Source organism: Marmota flaviventris, chromosome 11, assembly GCF_047511675.1.
Source record: "Marmota flaviventris isolate mMarFla1 chromosome 11, mMarFla1.hap1, whole genome shotgun sequence".
NCBI classification, from domain to species: Eukaryota; Metazoa; Chordata; class Mammalia; order Rodentia; family Sciuridae; genus Marmota; species Marmota flaviventris.
Genome location: NC_092508.1, coordinates 1,142,302 through 1,166,317, shown reverse-complemented (window position 1 = coordinate 1,166,317; position 24,016 = coordinate 1,142,302). Strand labels below are relative to the sequence as shown.

The following is a 24,016-nucleotide window of genomic DNA, read 5'->3' as shown; positions in this document are numbered from 1 at the left end:
CAGGAGGAGACAGTGGGGAGACAGGGGGAGACAGGGGGATACACTGGGAGACAGTGAGGAGACAGGGGGAGACAGGGGGAGACAGTGGGAGACAGGGGGAGACACTGGGAGACAGGGGGAGACAGTGGGAGACAGTGAGGAGACAGTGGGAGACAGTGAGGAGACAGTGGGAGACAGTGAGGAGACAGTGGGGAGACAGTGAGGAGACAGGGGGAGACAGGGGGAGACAGTGGGAGACAGTGAGGAGACAGTGGGAGACAGTGAGGAGACAGTGGCAGACAGTGAGGAGACAGTGGGGAGACAGTGGGAGACAGTGAGGAGACAGTGGGAGACAGTGAGGAGACAGGGGGAGACAGGGGGAGACAGTGAGGAGACAGTGGGAGACAGTGAGGAGACAGTGGGAGACAGTGAGGAGACAGTGGGGAGACAGTGAGGAGACAGGGGGAGACAGGGGGAGACAGTGGGAGACAGTGAGGAGACAGTGGGAGACAGTGAGGAGACAGTGGGAGACAGTGAGGAGACAGTGGGGAGACAGTGGGAGACAGTGAGGAGACAGGGGGAGACAGGGGGAGACAGTGGGAGACAGTGGGAGACAGGGGGAGACAGGGGGAGACAGTGAGGAGACAGTGAGGAGACAGGGGGAGACAGTGGGCGACAGTGGGAGACAGGGGGAGACAGGGGGAGACAGTGAGGAGACAGTGGGGAGACAGGGGGAGACAGGGGGATACACTGGGAGACAGTGGGAGACAGGGGGAGACACTGGGAGACAGTGGGAGACAGGGGGAGACAGTGGGAGACAGGGGGAGACAGCAGTGGGGACAGCAGACCAGCACTCAGAGGCAGGCTCTCCTTCCAGAGGGCCGACCCCGAGGCCAGGCTTTGAGGGGACTGGGACTCAGCGTGGAGTGAGGAGCAGGGGCAGAGGCCACCTGAGCCATCCTGATGTGGGTCACACGTGTGTGTGTGAGCTGATGTCCCCAGAAGAGCTTGGACAAGTGGGGTCCAGGGACTGCATGGGCCACAGCACGCTAAGGGAGGCCAGTCCTGGATCTCGGGCCACACACGGGGCTGCATGGGCTGCAGAGTAGGACCCCCTCCAGCCCCCCAAAGACAAGCCCAAGGGTTCCGACTCAGCGCGTGGGCCAGCCTGCTCTGTCCTTGCCCTCCTCGTCTGTCTCACCAGGACCACCTTCCTCCTGCCCCTGCCCACCAGACCCATCTCTCCATTTTCCGTCCCTCCTTCAGGGACGAGGGCCTCTCCGGTCCCCCCCTCGTCTGGTTCCCAGGCCCCGTCTGACCTCTCAGGAACAGCTTTGGGAGCAGTGCAGAGGCTGGCCGTCCCCAGCTGCTGTCATGGAGTACTGGCCATGTCTCACCCCCTCTGAGCGCCCCACTGGCAGGCCCCGCTGCCCAGCTGTGGAGTGCGGGACATGAGTCTCCTCTGAGCAGGGGGAGCCAGAGCAGTGTCCCAGCAGGCCCTCAGCCCCACCCACCCCAGAGTCTCCACCCCAAGGACTCCGGCCAGCGTGCAGGTCCGGGGCAGGTGGGGGGCCCCAAGGGCTGCTCACCCAGTGGGCACCTCAGAAGAGGTGCTGGCCTAGAACAAGAGGCCCTCACGGCAAGGCTGGAACTGGCAGTCAAGGTCCAGCAGCTGAACGGCCAGGGGCATGGCCAGGATGGACGGTACAGATATCCCCCTGCCTTTCCTGACCTGAAGACCACCAGCGGCCGAACACAGGCAGCTCCTGCCCTGCTCCCCGCTCCACCCTGGGACTGACAGAGAAGCTGCCCCCAGCCTCCTGTTCCCCTTCCCAGCTTGGAGCACAACAGGGGGCTGAAGGACAGGAAGGAGCTGGACCACAGAGCCACAGTTGGGTGCTGAGAGTCCAGGGAGGTACAGGACACGCTGAAGAGGTCCAGAGGCGGCAGGAGAGCCCCCCACCTGGCCAGGCCCTGCCCCGGCCTGCGGCACTCCTGAGTGAGATCACCACTCTCAGTGGCCGTCCCAGAGCCGTGTGCCCAGAGCTGGGGCCGGCACTGTGACCAGCCAGGTGGGAGGCAGGCCCACTCAGAGTGGCTGGGTGGCCTCCACCCTCCATGTGCGTGAGCACAAGCAACATCAGGCACATGGCTACTTTAGAACTTCCTGGGGAGGGAGCCAAGCCAGGCCTCGGGGCGCCTCCCTTTTGCTCAGAGCTCCCTGGAATCCGGGCCTGCAGACACCTTGGTCCACAGTAGGGAAGACGGAGCACAGGTGGCCAAGGCCCCTGGGGCGGGGAGGCTGCTCTGGGCGATGGCTGTCCATGGTCCCTCCCAAGCCTCAGCCGCTCTCCTGCCCCCAGCCACCTGCCTCCACTTCCGATGGGGAGAACCGTCAAGCTGAGGGTCTTTCCAGCACATGCGCCACGGGCCCCACAGCCCTTCCCTGCTGTGGCGAGTGACCCCCCAGGCACGAGACCCGGCACCATGTTTTCCGCTCTCTCCCAGTGCCCATCAACCCACCCAGCGAGCATGACAAGCCTCCCACACCACCCACTCTGCGGGAACCTGCTCCCAGCACAGGGACCAGTCACCTTGTCCCTTGCCCCAGAGGGCCAGGGCTCACTGTGGAGCTGACCCACAAGAGGAGCTGACCCAGCAGCTTCCGGGCCACAGGTGCTGGCAGGCACCGGCAGCAGGCACCCCACTGGAGCCTCAGAAGTCCGAGGGCAGCCGTGAGCAGCCTCAGTGTGTGGCCACAGGACCCGAGCGTCGAGAAGGGAATAGGCTGTCCCCGTGTGGACGCAGGAGTGAGCATGCTCCGGGGCAGGAGGGAGGCAGGGACACTGTGGCAGAAGGTTCCCTAAGTGGCTCTAGGGGCATCAGTGGGACGTGACGTGTGACAGGGAGGATCCAGGACGGTTCCCATCTAGAGGAAGCCGACTGCACCACAGCACCCTCCATTACCTGGGGTCAGCCCTGGCACGGTGCCACGGTCTCCCCATCAAGCCAGGCAGAGTGACCAGCAAGACACTCTCAACTGGACAGCCCCAGTTCCTCTGAAAGGACACGTGCCCACAGCTGGGCTGTGGAGGAGCCAATGGGAGAGCCAGCTTGCTGGCAGGAGCCACACGAGCCGCAGGTCCTGACACGGTCACCACTGGTCATCCCCAGACAGACCTCGCTAGGTGCCTCTCCTACTTGACACGAAACTAATTCTGGGCTGATTCTAAAACCACAGGTAACAGCAATGCACTGAGATGGTTGTGAAGTCCAGGCAAAGGTCATCCTTGTGCCCTGGTCCCCTCTGGGGATGGCTCCCTGTGCCTGCCTGTCAGCCCAATCCTGCAGGACGGGACAGATGGGCTCAACACACACTGACACTTTCACGCAGTGAGGGTCACACTGAGGCCGAAGAGGAACGCTATGCTGTAGGGTCCGTCCCCATCAGGAGACAACCGTCCAGAAACAGGAGGGGAGAGGGACATCAGACGGTCACACTGGTTGGCACTCGCGACCTATGGCATGAGCCCACCGCTCCCAACACCAGCTTCCCCCAAGCCCCGGAGGGCACAGGACTGGCCCTGGGAAACCCAAGGCTTGGCTTCCCGGGGCTCAGCTGATGGGTGAAGAGGGCCCAGATCTGAGTGGGCAGAGCCTGAGAGCCACGCGGTGGAAGGGGCCAGTGACCACCTGCAGGCGTGGGGCAGGTGACTCAGTCACCAAGTAGAGTGCAGAATGACCAGCAAGACACCATGACTCTCCGGCAGCAGTCCCTGGAGGGGCGTGTGAGAGGGTGTGTGGGGAAAGGGCTGGTGGGCACAGACCGAAGTCTGAAGGGACACGCTCCTCGTCCGGATGCCGCCCTCAGTCACTGCCACCCTAGCCTTTGTCCCCTTTCTTAACAAAAAGTGCACTTTCCACACAGAATAAAAAAATGTGAAGCCATTTTCATTGGGGAAAATGATTTTCTAGAAAAATCCTTAAGAGCATGGGAAGGTGTCCGTGGTCTTGTTTGGAGCGTGCAGAGGGCACCCCATTTTACACACAGGTGTGCGTGCCTGCCTGTGTGCCTGAGTGTCTCTGGAAGGACTCGGGCTGGCAACGGCCACTTCTGGGGTCAGGACCTGACCCTGGCACTTGCTCTCTTGGGCTTTGTGTTCTCTAACGTAGAGAATTAAGTGTAACTGCAAATAAGAGATCAGGCCAGCAGCATCTTCCCTACCCACAGGGACAGCTGCTGACCCACACTGCAGCCCCTCCCTGGGCCGTGGCCAGCGGCAACCCTCCAGCTCACCCCCGCTGACAACCAGCCTGGCCTGCCACCCCTGCTGGAGCCCTGAGCACCCGGGAGGCACAGCTCCGAGCAGGGGCTCCTCCCTCTGCCCAGGCGCCCTCCTCGCCCCTTACAGGAGCCTTGGCTGGGACAGCCCCAGCGAGACTGCTGCCCGTGGAGCCCATCTTGACAGAGACCAAGAAAACAGGGAGAACCTTCACGCAGCGCTCTGGACGGCCCCCTCTTCCTCTGCCACCAGTCCGGCCCTCGGCCACTCTGCTGGCCACAGCAAACCTCAGCTCATCCGCCGCTGGTGCTCACGGTCCCAGCCCCCTGAAGCCCCCTCCCAGGTCACTGCCCGCCTTCCTCCCGTCTCCACCAAGGCAGGACTGGGTGTCCCGCCAGCCCTGGTCTACATGGCGTGGCTGCTGTCCACCTCCCTCTCATCAAGGAGATCACTGAGGGTGCTGCACATGTGGCCCCCAGGCCCCAGCACATGACGGACACTTAGGAAATGGACCCTGGGCCCCATCAGACCCTGTGCCGAGGGAAGGACGCAGACGCAGCCTCCCGTCTGAGCCGGGATCTGCCAGTCACTGGGAACCCCTTGGTCCAGAGGCCATCTCTGCAGCACAGTCCAGCCCTACCCGCTCATCCTCCTGCAGCAGGGCCCACTTTGCTCTGGACGTGACCCCGGCTGCCCTGCCGCGGGGCTTATTGAAAGCTCATGGCTTCTCCTCTCTTCTCCCCCCACCTCCCCAGCCCTGGGAGAAGCAAACCACCCTTCTCCCAGCCCAGGCCGGGTGGCCTGTCCCCAAGCACACCAGGGAGCGACTCTGGCTTCAGGGACGGTGCCCGGAGACCCAAGAGCGGCTCGCTCTCAAGGCCGCAGTGAGTGGTGGCCCTGCCCACCTGGAAGCAGCCTTTGCACGGCTCTGTAAAAGCCCTCCGTTCCCTGAGGGGCAGAGCCCCAGCCCCGGGGGGACCCGAGTCCCTGCGCTCCTCCTTTGCTGGCAGAGCCATCAAACTTCCTCTTCCTTTTTTTATCAAAACCATGTCCTGAGTTATTGGAGCAGCAAGGGGGACACGGACTGAGCTCCCAGTAACACTCCCAGCCTTCCTCCCGACCTGAAAGACAAAGCACAGCCAGCCCAGGCCCCGTGGGAGGCCGGTGAGGCCTCACGGCTGGCGCCCACACAGGCCTAGGGCCTGGGACGTCACCCTGTGCAGGCGGAGTGGGCGCAGACGGTGAAGAGCTTGCGGTGGGCCACTTTATTGTGGGGTCAGGAGCGAGGCGCCTCAGTGACTTCCTGTATCAGCTCCCACAGGGGCCAGCAGCCTGGAGGTGGCCCAAGGCAGTGAGACGTGGGCACAGCCCTGCCCCGCCTGGCCCGGGTCCAGTGCTGCTCCTTCACTGACCGTCTTCCGTCTCCCTGAACACATCCTTCCAGCGGGATGCTGCAGGGGGGAGGGGCCTGTGGGCCTCTCAGTCAGGGCCTGGACCAACCCCAGGGAGGCCAGGCCCAGGACTGGGGACTCAGCCTGGCTCAGTGTCCACTTAGCCTTGCCACCTGGGTCAAAGGGCTGCTGCGCCAATCACCCCCCAGCAGGGGAGTGCTGGAGCCCCCCAGGGGGATCTGCAGTGGCCCTGTGTGCTCTGGCCAGTGTTTCCTGAGCTGTCTGCAGCAAGGTCTGCAAACGGAAGGGCCCACTTCTGCGTGCGCCCAGCAGGGGCCATCACTAGAAGTCCCATTTTATGAGGGATGACCTGCAGGTGTACAGCACGTGGACTCAAAGCAGTGTGCCAGGGCAGGGCCCATGGGCAGCTCAGAGACAGCTCCAGTCTCTGCTCCCTGGGAACCCCCTCCTGGTGTGGCACCGTGCCCCTCCCTCTGCTGGCCCTGATGGCACCAAGGCAGGTGAGGTGGGCAGACCAGGCTGATTCCAGAAGACACCTGTCCACCTTTACAGAGCCAGGATGTCTGAGAGGGAGTGCTGCAAAGAAGCCTCCAGAAATTGACCAGAGGCCCATGGACTGTGGTCTCTGGGGACTGGTGTCCAGGAGAGCTCCTGACCCCTGAGAACACAGTCCAGGGGTCAGCAGAGCATGCCCAGCTCTGGGGATGGGGACATGCCATGGCCCAAGGAGCACTTAGAAAGAGCCTCGGTGCTGCTGAAGTTCTGGGAAGGGCTCTCGGATGCCTGCCCGGCCTCTGGCCTACCTGTGGCCGTAATGTCACTGCAGTCCTTCCTGTGGAACTCGGTCCAGGCTCTGGCCTTGCAGTACTTGCTGCAGGTCAGGATCCCATAGCAGCGGGTGCAGGGTGTGAGGCGGACCCCGACGGAGCGGCCACACTGGTAGCAGAACTTGAAGAAGGGGAGGCTGTGAGAAAGCCCAGGGTCAGGAGGAGGTGCCCCCTGGCAGGGGACACTTGAGCTGCTGGGGCCTTCTCTGCCACCCCCACCCATGGGCAGCTGCCACAGGTGGAGGCATCCAGCAAGTGCCCCAGACAGGAGAGAGACGCGCAGGGAGCCCTGGGAGGCACGGGCACACTCCTCCTGTGAGGGCTGTCTACGTGGACAGTGGACATCTACCTGGAGACAGTGGCCGCAGGGTGAGGGCTGAGGGGACCCCACACACATGGGGAAGTGCCTGGGTGCTGATCTGGGGGGAGAAGCTGGCTCCTCCTTGCCCGGCTTCTGCTTCAGGAGGAGGACGGGCCTGCCCTGGTCACCTCTCTCCCTGAATCTGGTCCCCAGGGATTGATTGGTGAGGACGTCCCCACGAGTTACGTCCAGCCCCTGCTCTCTCGTCCTAGGGACACCATGTGAGTACAGAGAAGACTCCTGGGGCGTCCTGGAGAGCAGAGCCTTGGCTCCAGCCCTGCTCTCCGGGGAGGAGGCTGCCCTCTGCAGGACATGGAGCCCATCTGTGGCCTGACCAGGGCAGCCCGAGCAGCTCCAGGGGTGGGCCCTGAGACCCTCATCCTGACTGCAGCCCATGCCCAGGAGCAGGGCTGCCTGGGGAGGCCTGGGGAGGCCACGCTTCTCAGGACAAGGGGAGCAGCCTGACCAGGAGGCCAGGTCCAGCAGCACATCCGAGCCACAGATGCTGTCCCCGAGAAGGGGCCACCCAGCACTCACTTCTCCTGCTCCTCCTTGGCTGGGATCTTCGCCACAATGGAGTTCCTCTTCTTCAGCCTGTGGCTGGGGGCCAGCTCCTCTGTGTCAGAAAGAGACCTGCATGAGCCCCGGGGCAGGCCGAGCCCTCAGTGCTGCGCAGCAGGCCTGCAGGAAGGGCCTCCCCCCAGGCCCCCTCAGGCCTCCTGCCAAGCCTGCACCATCCCCGCCCGGGTGGCCATGGCCACAGGCCAGCACAGGTCCTCCTTCCCTCTTGCCCAGCCCCAGCCCCCAGCCCCCTCTGCATGAGGCCCTGCACACCTCTCCCGTCCTTCCCTAGAGTGGTCATGCTTCTCTGCCTGTCTGTTTAGTGACCAGCTGAGCTCACTGGAGACATCTACTTCCCCCTGCAGCAAGGTGCCGCCTGGGGGATGCCATGGTCACCCTGGGCTGGCAGTGGCTGGGCAGGGCTCTCCTTGACCAGCCCCTACCACACCCTGCCATGCAGTTCTCCTAACTGCTGACCGATGCTCCAGGTCAACTCAACCCTGGGACATAAATCGCCCCAAGGCTGATCCAATCAAGTCAGGGCTCCCGAGGCTCTAACCAGGCGGACTCGACAGCTGTCGGCACCTCGCCGCGTGGTAGCTCGGCTGGTCTCTGCAACAGGTCTGCCAGAACCCCAGTGGCTGAGCGCCCCACCAGCCTGAACCTCTCCATGGTTAGTTGAAGGAAGTGGCCTCCCTGGGCAGAGTCAGCGCTCTCTGTCATGTGCGTCTCCTCTGGGCCCTTCCCTGAGCCATGGCTCTGGAGAGGGTGCTGGGGACAGTGACGTCCCATGTTGGAGCTGAGACTCACAGGAGAGGGGAAGAAGGCCTGACTTCCAGGCTGGCCTCGCTGGCTCCCTGTGCCCTCCTCCGCGGCCCTGGAGATGTGGCCTGGACTTTCCGGCATCGCACTGTGACCCATATGCTGAGGTCTCCGTGCCTGTCCTTCCTGGAGCTCCAGATCTCCTCGGGGTCTCCATGGAGCCCTCCAGCACCTGCGTGGCCCTATGTCCACCCACCTGAGCCCTCTGGTGCACCTTCTCCTCCTCGCTCGGGCAGTGCCACCACAGGCGCCCACGCCAACGAGCGTGGTCTGGCCTCCTGGTGCTTTTGCTCTCCTCAGATGGCACCGTCTCCACCATTGGTTCCTTCCTCTTGCCACAGCTGGGACCCTCTCGCAGACTGTTCCATTTTCAGAGTGTGGGATTTTGAAGGCCAGAATGTCCACTTTGCCCTTCTTGGTCACTTCTCCCCTGCATCGGTCTCCTCTGTTGGCAGGACGTTCCCTCGCTCCTTCCTTTACCTCTTAACCATGGTTTCCCCGACTCTTGAACGTGCCCGTGAGGCTACTGTGAAGTCCTCCCTGTCCCATCTGAACTCTGGTCTCTGGCAGCTGCCGTCCTGCAGGGCGATGTGTGCCTTGGCACCTCTCTGCGTGTCTCGCGGTCACACGTTGAAAGAGCACCTCCCCTAACACGCTGCAGCCGCTGGGGTGCTGACCTCCCCAGGCTGCTGGCTGCTTGTTCAGTGGCCAACTGGGTGGGCATCGACCCCCACTCCACAGCATGAAGCTCCTGATGCCGACCTCCTGGGTGAGGCCTGGGTATGTATGCCCACGGTCACCCTGGATGGCCATCTGTCTTCGTGAGCATACCCAGATATCAGCTCTACTAGTGCTGAGCTGATGGCTCCCAGGCTTCAAAAATGACTGCAGACATAACCTGCCCTTTAGATGGACCAATCAAATCAGAGCTCTTGGGGGACTGTCCCCATGGTGAGTGCTTGGGATCTGTCCTGGCCCTGAATGGCCCTCCTCTTCTTTCCCCAGCTTTCTGGCCATGGGCCATGCTGCCGTTCAGCCCATGCCTCCAATGGACCCCCACCCCCCCACTGCCTCCCTCTGGGCTTGACTTTGTCCATGTGCTGCTGGAAATGCACTCAGCTTCTCTGTCAAAGCTCCGACTTCACAGGGGGACTCTCCCTGGGCAGCACCTGGACACCAACGCTCTGTAGCTGGGTGGCAGCAATGGCAGGCATCTCCAGAGTGACACTCCGTGCAGGACCCTCTCTGACAGAACAGAGGAGGCAGAGGCTCTGGTCGCCTCAGCCTGCTCCCAGCCTGGGTCCTGGCCGAGAGCCCAGCCATCTAAGGGTGCCACGCCCAGGGCAGAGCCTGGTCCCTCAGTGGGTGGTGTGTAAGTGAAGGTCACTTCTATTCATACCAGCCAGGACGCAGCATCAGCAGCAGGCCCATGTGTGGCAGGAGTGTGGGAGGCCATGCCTGTGTCAGGAGTGAGCGTCTGTGGGCAGGGACCAGGGCTGGGAGTGCTTGGTGGCCATGTGCCTGGGAGTGCACTGGACGGTGGGTGTGGAAGATGTGAGTGTGCCTGGATGGGCGTGGGTGGCCATGGACACAGGTGGGCAGGTGGCTGAGGACATGGGTGTGTGGTGACCATGGAAGTGGGTGTGTACTGGGTGTGGACGTGGTGTGTGGTGGCTGTAATGTGGTGTGTGCGTGGCCATGGATATGGTGTGTGGTGGCCATGGATGTGGGTGTGTACTGGGTGTGGACGTGGTGTGTGATGGCTGTGAATGTGGTGTGTGCGTGGCCATGGAATAGTGGCCATGGTGTGGTGGCTAAGGTTGGTAGCCATCATGTGGCCACAGCCATGGTGTGGTGGCTGTGGCTGTGGTGTGTGGTGACCATGGTTGTGGTGTGGTGGCTGTGGTCGTAGTATGATGGCCGTGGTGTGGTGGCTGTGGCTGTGGTATGATGGCTGTGGCCATGGTATGGTGGCTGTGGTGTGGTGGGTGTGGCCATGTTATGGTGGCTGTGGTGTGGTGGCTATGGCTGTGCACAGTGGCTGTGGACGTGTGGTGTGGTGGCCGTGGCCATGGCGTGGTGGTGGTGGTGTGGTGGCCGTAGTATGGTGGCTGTGGTGTGCTGGCTGTGGTTTGGTGTGGTGGCAGTGGTGTGCTGGCCATGATGTGGTGGCCATGGCCATGGTATGGTGGCCCTGGTGTGGTGGCTATGGCCATGTTATGGTGGTTGTGGTGTGGTGGCTGTGGCCGAGGTATGGTGGCAGTGGTGTGGTGGCTATGGTGTGCTGGCTGTGGTGTGGTGGCCGTGGCCATGGTGTGGTGGTGGTAGTGTGGTGGCTGTGGTGTGCTGGGTGTGGGGTGGTGGCCGTGGCCATGGCGTGGTGGTGGTGGTGTGGTGGCTGTGGTGTGCTGGCTGTGGGGTGGTGTGGTGGCCGTGGTATGGTGGCTGTGGTGTGGTGGCTATGGTGTGCTGGCTGTGGGGTGGTGGCCGTGGCCATGACATGGTGGTGGTGGTGTGGTGGCCGTGGTATGGTGGCTGTGGTGTGCTGGCTGTGGGTGGTGGCCGTGGCCATGGTGTGGTGGCTGTGGTGTGGTGGTCATGGTGTGGTGGCTGTGGCCGTGGTATGGTGGCTGTGGTGTGCTGGCTGTGGGTGGTGGCCGTGGCCGTGGTGTGCTAGCTGTGGTGTGGTGGTCATGGTGTGGTGGCTGTGGCCGTGGTATGGTGGCTGTGCTGTGGTGGCTGTAGTGTGGTGGTCATGATGTGGTGGCCGTGGCCATGGTGTGGTGGCTGTGGTGTGGTGGCTGTGGCCATGTTATGGTGGTTATGATGTGGTGGCTGTGGCTGTGGTATGGTGGCCATGGTGTGGTGGCTGTGGTGTGCTAGCTGTGGTGTGGTGGCTGTGGTGTGGTGGCTGTGGCCGTGGTATGGTGGCCATGGTGTGGTGGCTATGGTGTGCTGGCTGTGGGGTGGTGGCCATGGGGTGGTGGCTGTGGTGTGGTGTGGTGGCTGTGGTGTGCTGGCTGTGGTGTGGTGGCTGTGGCCGTGGTATGGTGGCCATGGTGTGGTGGCTGTGGTGTGCTGGCTGTGGGGTGGTGACCGTGGTGTGGTGGCTGTGGTGTGGTGGCTGTGGTGTGGTGGCTGTGGCCGAGGTATGGTGGCCGTGGTGTGGTGGCTATGGTGTGCTGGCTATGGGGTGGTGGCCGTGGGGTGGTGGCTGTGGTGTGGTATGGTGGCTGTGGTGTGCTGGCTGTGGGGTGGTGGCCGTGGGATGGTGGCTGTGGTGTGCTGGCTGTGGCCAAGGTATGGTGGCCGTGGTGTGATGGCTGTGGTGTGCTGGCTGTGGGGTGGTGGCCGTGGGCTGGTGGCTGTGGTGTGGTGTGCTGGCTGTGGGGTGCTGGCTGTGGGGTGGTGGCCGTGGGATGGTGGCTGTGGTGTGCTGGCTGTGGCCAAGGTATGGTGGCCGTGGTGTGATGGCTGTGGTGTGCTGGCTGTGGGGTGGTGGCCGTGGGCTGGTGGCTGTGGTGTGGTGTGCTGGCTGTGGGGTGCTGGCCGTGGGCTGGTGGCTGTGGTGTGGTGGCTGTGGTGTGCTGGCTGTGGGGTGGTGGCTGTGGCGTGGTGGCCCTCCCAGGTGCCCTGCCCTGCACACCTTTCCTGCTGAGCCGCAGAGCCCTGGTGTCCCACTGCTGCTCCCTGGTGAGCACGGCCTGCCGCAGCTGCACACCCATGTGCTCCAGCAGCTTCTTCCGGGCCAGAAACGTCTCCTTCTCGCGGGCATCAGCGCGTGGAAGGGGCAGTGGGCGATCTTCCGGTCCTGTGACACACTGTGGGGTCACCACAGACTCGGGCTATCCCCCCACCCAAGGCACAGTCTTAGAGTCACCAAGGGCCCCCCTTCCCCCAGCCTGAGCTGCAGAGTGACTGGGTGAGGGGCCACCTCTCCATCCAGAGTGACGAGGGACTGTGAGGGTGCACACCAGCACGTGCTCACCACCGTGGGGCCGCCTGCCTCGAGGACCAGGGTGGGTTGCAGGTGTGCCCGGCTCCACCAGAGGGAAGCCAAGTCCCCAGGTGGCCCTGCTCAAGACAAAGCCTTACCTGGTAGAACTTGAAGTAGCCGTAGTCCACCGCTGTGCCCACGGCCACCCTGTCACCCTGTGTGAGCGTCACAGGCTTCAGGATGTCAGCCCCGTGGCTAATGAGCAGGTCAATCTGTGGGAGACAGAACCCATCAAACTTAGAAGCCACAGCAGGGTCCCTCAGAGCCACCCATGGCATTGGGCTATGTGCATTGTGGCCCCTGCCCACGGCAGGAGGCTCTGCAGACACTCTAGGCAGCCAGACGGCAGCACAGGGAGAGGGCAGGGCTGCCCACAGGGCTTGGTCCCCTGCTTTCTGCCCAGAGGCCACTTTCTGGGTGTAGGGAGAACCAGAGGCAAACAGGAAAACAGGCTGGTCTCAGCCTCGACCGAGGGACACTACTCCCTGGTGCGGTGGCCGTGGCTGTGGCGTGGTGGCCGTGGTGTGGTGGTCCTCCCACACACGTCCGAGGAACACCACTCCCTGGGGCACTTCCCTGGCAAACTGCCCAGCAGCACCACGGGGTCCCGCCAGGCTTCAAGGTACGCAGTGTGAAGGCAAAGGCAGGGGTGCTGGTGACACTGCAAACGCATGTGTGTGATGGCGCGTGCGCGCTCACATACAGTGCGGGTGTGTGTAGGTCCAAGTGTGTGGTCACACACGTGCACACTGGGGGTTGCAAGCGACATTCATGCACCTGAGTGCAGATGTGTGCATTTCTGAACATGTGTGCACTGTGGGGGTGGGCATGCTGTGTGCGTGGGTGTGGACAGATGTGCACTGTGTGTGCGTGCACACGCGTGTATGCATTGCCAACACGCCACAGCAATGCTCTCTGGCTCAGGACTGACCATGGATTCCACTCAAAGCAAATGGCACCTAACAGTCGGCACCACCCACCCCCACCCCAGCCAGACCAGGAGGACGCCCTGGGGGGCCCAGTGTGGCTGGATGAACACAAGGTGACATGTGGCCTACTCGCTAACTAAGTGCCAGTGGGACCCCAATTCAGGGATGCATGATAGCTGTCCCACGCCTGTGCCTGGTTTAGCATTAACCCTGCACAAACACAGGAGCCCCGGATTCTCAACAAGGCTGTGAGCGCAGCATCGCGGGTATGGCACCTGGCACTGGGGGTAGCAGTCTGGCCAGAGCAGTGTCCACCCTGTGGTACTGCAGGGGCGGAGGGTGGAGCATACACAGATTGCACCAGGCAGCAGTGACACTGTGCTGCGTATCGGGCAAAGAGCGAGCTTCCCACTGGCCTGACCCACCTACAAGAACCCCCATCCCTCTCCCCTGCTCCTCTTCCTGCTGGAGCCATGATACCCTTCCAAAAGAGCCAGTGCTGGACAGCCCTCCAAGGTCTACCACCTTGTCTGCCCTTTTCCAAAGAAAGCAGAGTGCCAGGATGTGGCTTGGTGGCAGAGCCCTGCCTAGCACGCACAAGGCCATGGGTTCAGTACCCAGTGATGCAAAAACATAACCAGAAGGCAGGGGCAGACCGTGGGTGAGCACGGGGGTGCAGGCAGCTGCAGGTGCTCGGCTGATGGACAGGTGGATGGACAGTCATTCCTCCTGTCCTGCACAGTGATGCTGGGGGCTGAACCACCCAGCTCTGCCTTAAGGCACAGGAGCCCTGGGCCTTCCTCAGTGGGCACCAGGTCTCACCAGGCAGCTGGGCCAGGCAGTGCATGGCCAGCCCCCCTCTGAGCTCCCAGGCCCCACAGCCGCTCACTTAGCCTGCTCCCTCCCTCCTCTGCCCGACGTCCCAAGAGCAGCTCCAGCCCTCTGAACCGCTGCCCACCATACTCAGTCAGGCACAGGGTGGCCAGCCTGCCCTCCGCCCCCATCCCAGGCCCAGCCCACCCTCCGCCCCCATCCCAGGCCCCTCCTGCCCTCCCGTCCACCTCTCACCAGTGCTATCTTGTTGTCAACGCTCCTCTGATGCTCATAGGCCAGGTCACACACGACACACAGGGCACTGCCCAAGCCTCTGGTCAGGGGCAGGTTGGGGTCAGCTCCCTGGGACAGGAGCTCCTTCACGATCTGCAACAGATGGGTTCCACAGTGGCCACCATGTCACGTCCCCTCACTGCAGTCTCCTGCGGCCATCCCTGGGCACTTTCCACGGAGCCCATATACAGAGGACCATGTCATGTAGGGGTCACATGGAGATTCCTTAGGGAAGAGTTGAGATTCCACCCTGAGCCCAGTTCTGGTGTTTTCTCATGGACAGTCCACACAGCGGCTCCAACAGCCCTGACTCCTGTCCTGCTTTCTAGCCAGGCAGAGCTAAGCCCTGGACAGGCCCAGCACAAGGTCAAGAACATACCGGCAGCCGTGTGTGCCCTGCCCCAGCTTTCTGCCCCTCAGCACTGTACAGCCTGCGATTGTGCTACCCCTGGGCGAGGGTCTGGCTCCCCGGCTAGAACGTGGGGTCCTGGGGAGCAGACAGTCCATCTTATTCAACACCTACTGCCTGTGGCCGTGCTGCCTGCACATAGAGGTGCCCAATAAAGAAGAGTTCAGTGAACCACGGGCAGGGTGCACGTCCTTGGGGGGGAGTGCTCACCAGGTCATTCCCACTAGCGATGGAGAGGGAGAGTGGGGAGTGGCCACTCCACAGCAGGTTGGAATCCGCTCCATGGGAGAGCAGGAGCTGGACCACGTCCCTGGCGTACTGTGGGGGACGAAGCACGTCAGGTTAGAGAGCAGCCCCTGTGCGAGAGGCATCCATCCCCAGGAGCCCTGCACTGCAGCCCCGCGGGTGCCTGGAGCCCGCCTAGCCACACCCCTTCCTCCCACCAGCACTAGGAGGCGCACACTGTCCCAGACTATGGGAAGGTCAGAGCTCCTCACACTGAGAAGATGTCTTCTAAACGCTCTTCCTTTCCAGATGGGCAACAGGAAGGGCGCTGAGGCCCCAGTGACCTAGGGCTTGCTTTCCGAGGAGCAGGGGAGTCAGGACCCACGCCCACACAAGCAGGGCCTGGCTCCCAGCAGGTGTCACGGAGGAACGGTCTTCCCCAGGTCCAGCCCGACAGGCACCGTCAGGCTGGAAGGTGGCCGCCCTCCTGCCCAGGGGAAACCTCTGCTTCTCTGGCTCAGAGGCCAGCAACAGGCCAGAGCCCTGCAGAGCCACAGGCAGCCCTCGGTGCCTCCCTCTTCCCCTTCTTCCCCAGGAGTGTAGCGGTGTGGCCACCTCTGCCCCCCACAGCAGGAACTCCCCCAGTCGCCCTCTCGCGGGGCACTCTGAGCCCTCCAGATGTGGCCAGCAGTGGGCCCTGAGGACCTGCTCCTTCCCCCTTAGGCCTGGTGCTGCCTGCGACTCCCCTGCCCAGCATCACCCATGCGCCTGCCCCCATGGGCTCCCCACTAGGTTATCACCCTGGCCGTAGGTGGGTAAACTGAGGCTCCGCTTCCCGTGTGCCCCGTGGCTGACTGGCCCAAACTGCGCAGGCCCCGAGGCACAGGGCTTGGTTTCTGCCTTCCCCACACGCACTCAGCCACGTGGTCTCCTCCAGGTGCTTCCAGCACCCAACCTGCTGGGACTGCTCCCAGAGGAAGTGCCGCCAGGCCAGGGGACACTGCCCTGGGCCAGGAAGCTGGGGCTGCCCTGGGCCCCCTAGCCAGAGACGGCGTGGTGAGGCTGGCGGGGGCTGGCAGGGTAGAACAGCCAGAGCCCGGGACAGCAGCCCCCATGCCTGTCAGCACAGGCCCCATCCCTGTGTGCACGTGGCCCGCCTGTGGCATGGGTCCAAAAATATCGTGTGCAAGGCTCCAGTGCCTGAGTGGCCCATGTGTCCTCTGCCATTGCTGGTTCCACTCTGACCTGCTGTGCTCTGCTCCACCAGACAGTGTTGCATGAGGCCCGCTGCACTGATCCCAAACCTCACGAGGAGGGGCTGCATCTTGAGAACTGCTGGCCTGGACCACAGCGGCCAGGACCCCCATGGGGAAGTGCCCACTCCCCAGCTGAGCTGCTCACTGCACTCACATACACACTGATTCACAAGGACAAGCTCACAGACACGTCTGTGCACACGTATGAGCACACCTGCTCCCACACAGACACCTGCACACACACACACACCTACCCACACACACACGAGCATACACACACACTTGCCCACACACAGACATCTGCCCACACACACCTGCCCACACACATCTGCACACACACATACCTGCATATCTGCCTCCCACACCTACACACACAGATACCTGCCCCCCACACACCTGCACACACAGACACCTGCCCCACATCTGCACACACACACACACCTGCACACACACCTGCATACACTCACCTGCACACACTGCATACCTGCCCACACACACACTTGCATACACACACACCTGCACACCTGCAAGCACAGACACCTGCATGCACACACCTGGTCACACACATACCTGCGCACACACACACCTGCCCACACACACACCTGCACACACACCTGCACACAAACATACCTACACACACACACACCTGCACACACACACCTGCATACCTGCCCCCACACACACCTACCCACACAGACACCTGCCCCACACATACCTGCACACACACACACTTGCGTACACACACACATGCACACCTGCAAGCACAGACACCTGCATGCACACACCTGGTCACACACACACCTGCACACACACACACCCGCCCACACACACACCTGCACACAGACCTGCACACAAACATACCTACACACACACACACCTGCACACACACACCTGCATACCTGCCCCCACACACACCTACCCACACAGACACCTGCCCCACACATACCTGCACACACACACTTGCACACACACACCTGCATACCTGCCCCCACACACACCTACCCACACAGACACCTGCCCCACACATACCTGCACACACACACACTTGCACACACACCTGCATACCTGCCCCCACATACACCTACACAGACACCTGCCCCCCACACACCTGCACACCTGCACGCACACACCTGCACACACACACCTGCACACATACACACCTGAACACACACCTGCATGCACAGACACCTGCTCACACACACACTTGCGCGCACACACCTGCTCACACACACACCTGCTTACACACACACCTGCACACAGCCCTGTACATGCAGTGGTGGCACAGAAACCTCGGGAGGATCTGGGCACAGACCCTGCGTTCTCTGCCCGCCCTCTTCCGGTCCTGTTCCGGGCCGTGGCCTAGTTCCAGCATGACAGCACACGCTCTCCACAAAGTACCCCAGCTCTGGGCAGGCCAGCGGACCCCAGCCCGGGCCCTGTGGTCACTCGCCTTCTTGTTGTCCTCCCGCTCACAGGCCACGTGCAGAGCTGTCCTGCCGCCCTCTATGGGGACGCAGGTGTTCGTGGTATAGTAGGTGCTGGGTGGGCCTGGCTCATTGTTGAGCTTCAGGCTTGAGGGTGGCAGGTCCATCTGTGTGCAAAGGAGGGTTCAAGAACTGGCCTGGGTCGCCTGGCCAACACCCAGGGACATGCCACTTGCTGGCTAGGGAGGCCGTGAGCACCAAGACAGCAAGCTTCCTGCCCACTCTGCATCAAAGCCCTGCTGTGTCTGGCTCCGCCTGATGCCACAGCCACCTGACTCCACGGGGTGAGAGGCACCCTGTGCCCTCTGCTTAGGGCTCCCACACACCAAGAGCTGCACACCACACATCCTATCTGCACGACCCTAACAGTTTCTGCCACACCTGGTGCGGGGAGTGGGGGTGGTACACAAGGTTCTGTGGGCATGAGGAGGAGACGAGGAGCAGCCCACCCTTGGGGTCTGGTCTCAGACCTCTGCAGGGGCCTGTGGGGGTCTTTGGGAGCTCAGGAGGCTCAGGAAGGCTTTGCAGGTGGAAAAGACACAGCACAGTGTAAACTAGAGCCACGTGCTCACCTGGACACCCACACCTGTCCCCCACGCACACCAGAGCTCAAGCCCCAGCTCAGCTGCCCAGAGGCTGCAGCCACTGCACCCCAGGGAAACCCAGCCAGAAGCAAGCCACCCTGCCCCCACTCCCCCTCACAGCCTCTGGTGGGTGCAACCAGCCCAGCCTGACCCAAGCCTGGGAGATCTGAGTCCCCTGAGCCCCGAGCACATCTGTGTCCTTGCTGCTCTAAGGAGCCAGGCCAGGCCAGCACCTTCCCCAGGAGAAGGACACAGGCCAAGGCGGAGCAAGTGTCCCTGACAATCAGGCACTTCTGCAGCCCAGAGCCACTCAGGGAGAACCCAGACCAGCCAGGTCCCCGTCCTGCCCTGTGCCTCAGAGAGCCGCACCCTGTTGAGCTTGTACGTGTGGTCCTCATCAGCCGCCTTGGCGTCCACACAGGTGATGGCATGCAGCAGCAGCTCTGTGATCCTGACCCCCTCCTGCCCTGGAAGGGCAGCCGCGATGTGGAGCGGGGTCAGCGCCCCCAGCTGCAGAGGAAGTACGGCTGGGGTAAGGCACATTGTCCTGGAGCCAGGCAGGTGAGGGTCCCCAATGGGTGGGGCCAATGCAGGACCCCTCTACCTGACCTGGGGGAAAGGACACATTCTTCCTGTACCAGTCTGAGATTCCCACCGCACCACCTCCTCACCAGCCCCACTTTGTGCAGGACAAGGAGGCCCACAGGGCAGAGGGAGGCAGTGCCCACTAAGGAGCATGTGCACGGGAACTGTTGGCAGGCCATGCAGTCCATCCTGGTCAGGGCCACACTGACCAACTGTCCAACACCTTCTCCTAAGAAGCCCTGTCCCAGCCTGGCCCCGGCCCAGGTGCCCCCACCCTGACAGTCATGCGGCTCCTGTCTGGCCTCCTGATCTGCCTGTTCTCACCCGGACGTCCTTCTGGCCATCAGCTGAGGTCCCTGGAGGACTGTCCCTGGGTACTGGCCCTCAGAGGAGCCCTGAGAGCGCCCTGCCTGCATCGGAGTGGAGCCGCAGCACAGCACTCCAAGTAGGACCTAGCTCATCAGGAGGTGTCCCAGAGGAAAGCACCCCAAGGCCCTTAAGGGCAGGACGCAGATGACTCAGACAGCAGACAGAGCTAGTGGTGGGAGGGCCAGTCAGAGGACCTGGGGAGCAGTGGCCGTGTGGCACAGTTTCTCGGTGGGGTCCACAGCCTGAGGGCAGCCTCTGGGGAGCCCGCGCAGCCAGAGCCAGCACTCCGCGGAGCACCCAGCGCGAGGACGCAGGTGGGAACCAGCCTCTGCCCGATGCTGGGAGAAGCCAGCACTGAGGGCCCAAGGACTGGCACACGGGGAGCGCTGGCCCACGTGAGCACCACAAGGGGTTTCCCAGTGGTCAGGAGGTCAGCAGGATCTCACATCCACAGCGCCACCTGGAGGTCTCAAACTTCCAAACAAAACCACTGAAATGAGAGTCAGTAGCTGAAAGGCAGAATGGATCTGACTGAAGGGAGAACCGCGGTATGAGGAGGCCCAAGGGAGCTTCGCCAAACAATCGAGCTACAGAGAAATGGAAAGAAAGCACACCCCAAAATCCAGACAGAGCAAAAGGAAAGAAGGGGCGCCCAGAGGACAGCAGAGAGGAAGACGAAGACAAGGACTCATGAGACAAGAGAAGAAAATTCCACCCGGGCTGACCGGTGCCCAGGAAGAGTGGCTAGCAGACGGGGCGAGTCAGGGGGTCACACTGGCCTGAGGCCACGGACACAAGCGACACCACCAGAGTTCTCAGGGGAAGGTTCTGAACCAGAATTCTCCATCACCCGATAAGCAAGAGGGCAAAATGATGACAAGGGTCAGTTTCCCACTCCGGAGCCTCTCGGCAGGAGGCTCAGACTATGATCTGCAGAGAGCACAGCCAGGAGGAACGCACAAGCAGGGTCCCCAGGGCACAGACCCTGAGATGACTCCAGATCAAGGTCACCAGAGCTGTGATGTGAGGGCAGGCAGGTGCCCCGCACAGAGGGGGCGGCCCAGGGCAGGGGCGGAGCGTCTCGCCTGGCTTTTTGGCGGATTCTCTCACTGCTTTGGGTTTCCTTGTGTATCTGTAATGTCCTGTTGAGAAAAGCGTCTGTCCAGATTCTAAAAACAGCCCAGCCCGCACTGCTGAGGAGCCGGCACTCCATCTCTGACAGCCCTGGCCGTAGCAAGAGGACAGCTATGCCATCGCGCCAATGTCAAGGCCCAGACAAGCTCACACACCTGGCCATGCTCCGGAACTCCCAGCCATTCTACGTGAAAGAGCAGGGCCCTGCTCTGCTGCCCTCAAGGTCACTGTGCCCAGCTCTCCAACAGAATCCCAACGATGCCCTGCAGTGAGTCCACCACCAGCCCCAAGGGTCAAAGGGGCGGTGTTGGGGCAATTCCCAGTGAAGCGCTGGTGGCTTCGAGTATGTGAATACTATGTTCAAAAAGGCTTAGTGACCCCCAGAGGGCCTGAGTCAAAGGCTTGGTCCCAGGTGGTGTTGGAAGAAGGTGGAACCTTCCAGAAGGGGGCCCTGTGGGAGGTCCTCAGGTCTCTAGGGCTGTGACTCAGAAAGGGGAGTGGGATCCAAGGCTGTCCTTGCTCTCTGTGTCCTGGCTCCTCAGGTGCCACCCTGGCCCAGATCCAAACAGTGAGGCCCAGGAACCATCCAACCATGAGCCCAATGGACCTCTTCCCTTAAAACCCACTGCCTCTGGTCTGTGGTTGTACCATATGAGGCTGGTCTAAGGAGCAGAGGCTCAACCTTGCCACCCAAGGAGAAATGCAAGGTCAAAGCTCACAGGTGGGCAGGGAACAGTGGGCACCTGCTCTGCAGGTGGGCGCCTACCAGGAAGGCTCACTTCCAGGGGACACAGCCAGAAAGAGTGCTTTGGAAACATGTTCTCCCAGCGATGACTGAGCAAGTGCCCTGGGGGCTGCCACTGCACTCACGGCGCCTCCGTCTCAGCAAAGCTGCAGACAAGGTGGGACATCCATCCACCAGGACCAAAGAAGCACCCGAGGAGTGGAAATCCCCAGAGACCTGTGTCACACTAGAAGCAGCAGAAGCGTGTGTGCGGTGTGCAGTGTGTCCAGGGGACGAGGGCCACTCAGAGCAGCCCGCACCACACAGCCCAGGGTCCCTCCTCCACAGTCTGATACCAGGACGTCCTCTCTCTTCAAGATTTCCCAAGTGTGGTGCAAATTCATCTTAACAGCACGTGGACTGGCTTGAGGCCATTTTAGCTATATGGATTCACGGGTCTCCAGGCAGCCCACCCAGCCCCTGCTGGGGGTTACAGCATGAGCCCCCGGGACCTTGCTGTGGTCTGAATGTCGCTCCTCTGAAACTCAGGCCCCAGAACTGAGCAACCGGATGAAAGAAGATGAATAACACCAGATTCGAGGGAAAGGAGGCCCACAGGCAGAGGCAGGGCCTGGAGGTCCCTCCAGAGCTGTGGTTTGAAGAGAGCTGGAAGGCCCTGGAGCTGGGCTGGGAGGGCACCACTGCCCAGGGGCACAGGGCATGCAGGAGAGGCTAAAGAGGAAACCCAGAGAGCCGCCCGCAGCACTAACCCTTCACAGAACAGCACCTCCGGCTCAGCTGAAGCAGAGGAAGACCCTCCTGAACACACTTCTCAACGCCTCCCTGTGGCCAGGAAGAGGGCTTGGCCCGCGCGGCGGGATGGCCCCAAAGCCATGGTGGGCAGAGCAGGAGGCCCGCGGGCGAGTGCGTGAGAAGAAGCGTGCAGGGCTCTGTGGAGGAAAGCCCTGTTTGCCTCAGCTAAGCCACCTGCTCTGCAGCTGCGGGCAGCGGAGCGCCAGCCCCTGGGAAGGGCTGTGGCCTGGCTCCCCCAGGAGGCTCCTGCAGAAGGCGCAGTGCTGAACGCTGGGTGCTGGCTGGGGCTGGGAAGCCGCGGCACCGCCTAGAAACAACACGGCTCCCGCACCCTCTGGCGACCCCAGCACGGGCCTCTCCCTAGGTCCACTCAGACCAAGCCTGCACCGCAGGGCCACAGCTCCACTGCACGTAGGCGCGGCCCTGAGCTTCGGCCCCGCCCCCGGTGGCCTACCTGTGGCGGGTACTGGACGTCCGTGCGGGCCCCCTTCTCCAGCAGCAGCTTCACGCCGTCCACGTCACCCGCCTTCACCGCGAGGAACAGCACCTGCATGGGCACGCTGCACAGGTTGGGGTCAGCGCCGCGGCGCAGCAGCAGCTGGATGGTCAGCCACCGGTTTCTCTGTCTGCAGGGGTCAGCGCCAGGGGTCACAGGCTGCAGGGAAGGTGAGGCCCCCCAACCCCGGCTGTGTGGACAGGACCCCCAGGACAGGTGCACCATGCTGCAGGGTGGAGGGTGCTCTGGGAGGGGTGTGGGCACCACAGACACCCAAGCCCCAAGCTTCATAGACTTGGAGAACACCCAAGGTCACCCCCTTCCCAGGCCCTGGCCCCTACCAGGGGAGGTGGGCAGTGTGGCCATCTCCAAACCATCCCCTGTGGGCGAAGGACTGCAGCTGCAGCCTGGGGGCTGCTGAGCCTCCCTGATGTCACCAGACACTGGGGACAGGGGTAGGCCAGCCCCTCCAGGACCAAGCCACACTCAACACCAGTCTGGCAAGAAGCCCACCCTGCACCCACTCCTCCCAGCACACACCGTGCACACAACACAGTACTCGCCACACACCACAACACACAACATACCTACCACACACAATATGCCACACAATGCATACCATGTAGTATACACTATAATACACACTTCCACACACACACCTCACAACACATAGACCACACACACTGCGCGCCACATACCACAATAAACAACACACACACATTCCGTACACAACAACCACCTCACACAACACGCAGAACACATACCACATGCCACACACATCATAAACCAGAGGACAATACATACACCACACGCCTACAGACACCCCACACACGACATACCATGCACAACACACCACACACAGAACACATACCACACTACAGACAACATACAGCAAACCTGACACACTACACACTGCACAACACCACACACACAACGCTCTGCTGTGGCGCTCAGCACAGGCTTCATCAGTGTCTACTGGCCCTGCCGATGCTCAAAGGACAGACTCACACCTCTGGAGACACCCTGTGGCGAGCGCCCCGGGGACAGGAGGCATGGCTCTCAGAGCGCACCCGCCCCGGCAGCACGGGCGGAGACCTACTTGATCATGCCCTGTGCCATCCTCCGCACGGTGCCCTTGTCCATGCAGGGCACCCGCAGCAAGCTGTAGGCCTGGGCGCTCCTCTCCAAGACCTCCCTGGACAGCCGGAGGGCGTAGTTGTACATACAGGCCACGGACTGGAAGTTGGAGTCCTCGCTGCTCAGGGTGCACACACCCAGGTCTTCGGCCTTCTCCCCCAGCTCTCTGTCCCTGTTGCTGGCGCTGCCCTGCACGGTGGGCAACTCCTCCCTTGGAGGGCTGCCCTGCTGGCCTGGGGACTCTGGAGACGGCTGTGCACTCGGGGACAGGCTGCCCTCCTCGAGGCCCTGGGCGGGCATGCTGGCCTCATGGACAGACTCCACGTTCACATCCAGAAAACAGCTTGGGGTGACCGGGCATTTGGGAGGTGCCTTTGGAGAGTGCCAGGGAAGCAGATTAGGGGAGGCCAGAGCAGGCAGCCCCCACACCACCGCAGCGAGGGCCAGCACCCCTGCAGAGCCACGCAGAGCACCGCCAGAGCACAGCAGCGGCTCCCACCTCACCACAAACCTCAGAGGCAG

General features: G+C 62.3%; 1 protein-coding gene across 1 annotated transcript in view; it reads right to left on the bottom strand.

The window, feature by feature from the left end:
- Ankmy1 (ankyrin repeat and MYND domain containing 1) overlaps nucleotides 1–24,016 on the bottom strand; it is a 62,636-nt gene that overhangs the window by 14,016 nt on the left and 24,604 nt on the right. Inside the window, 12 exon segments of the mRNA XM_071619491.1 lie at nucleotides 6,478–6,638; nucleotides 7,400–7,476; nucleotides 11,890–12,014; nucleotides 12,017–12,056; nucleotides 12,341–12,454; nucleotides 14,240–14,371; nucleotides 14,898–15,005; nucleotides 17,619–17,759; nucleotides 18,606–18,746; nucleotides 22,316–22,487; nucleotides 23,457–23,552; nucleotides 23,793–23,866. Of these exon segments, the coding sequence (XP_071475592.1) occupies nucleotides 6,478–6,638; nucleotides 7,400–7,476; nucleotides 11,890–12,014; nucleotides 12,017–12,056; nucleotides 12,341–12,454; nucleotides 14,240–14,371; nucleotides 14,898–15,005; nucleotides 17,619–17,759; nucleotides 18,606–18,746; nucleotides 22,316–22,487; nucleotides 23,457–23,552; nucleotides 23,793–23,866 (1,381 nt within the window).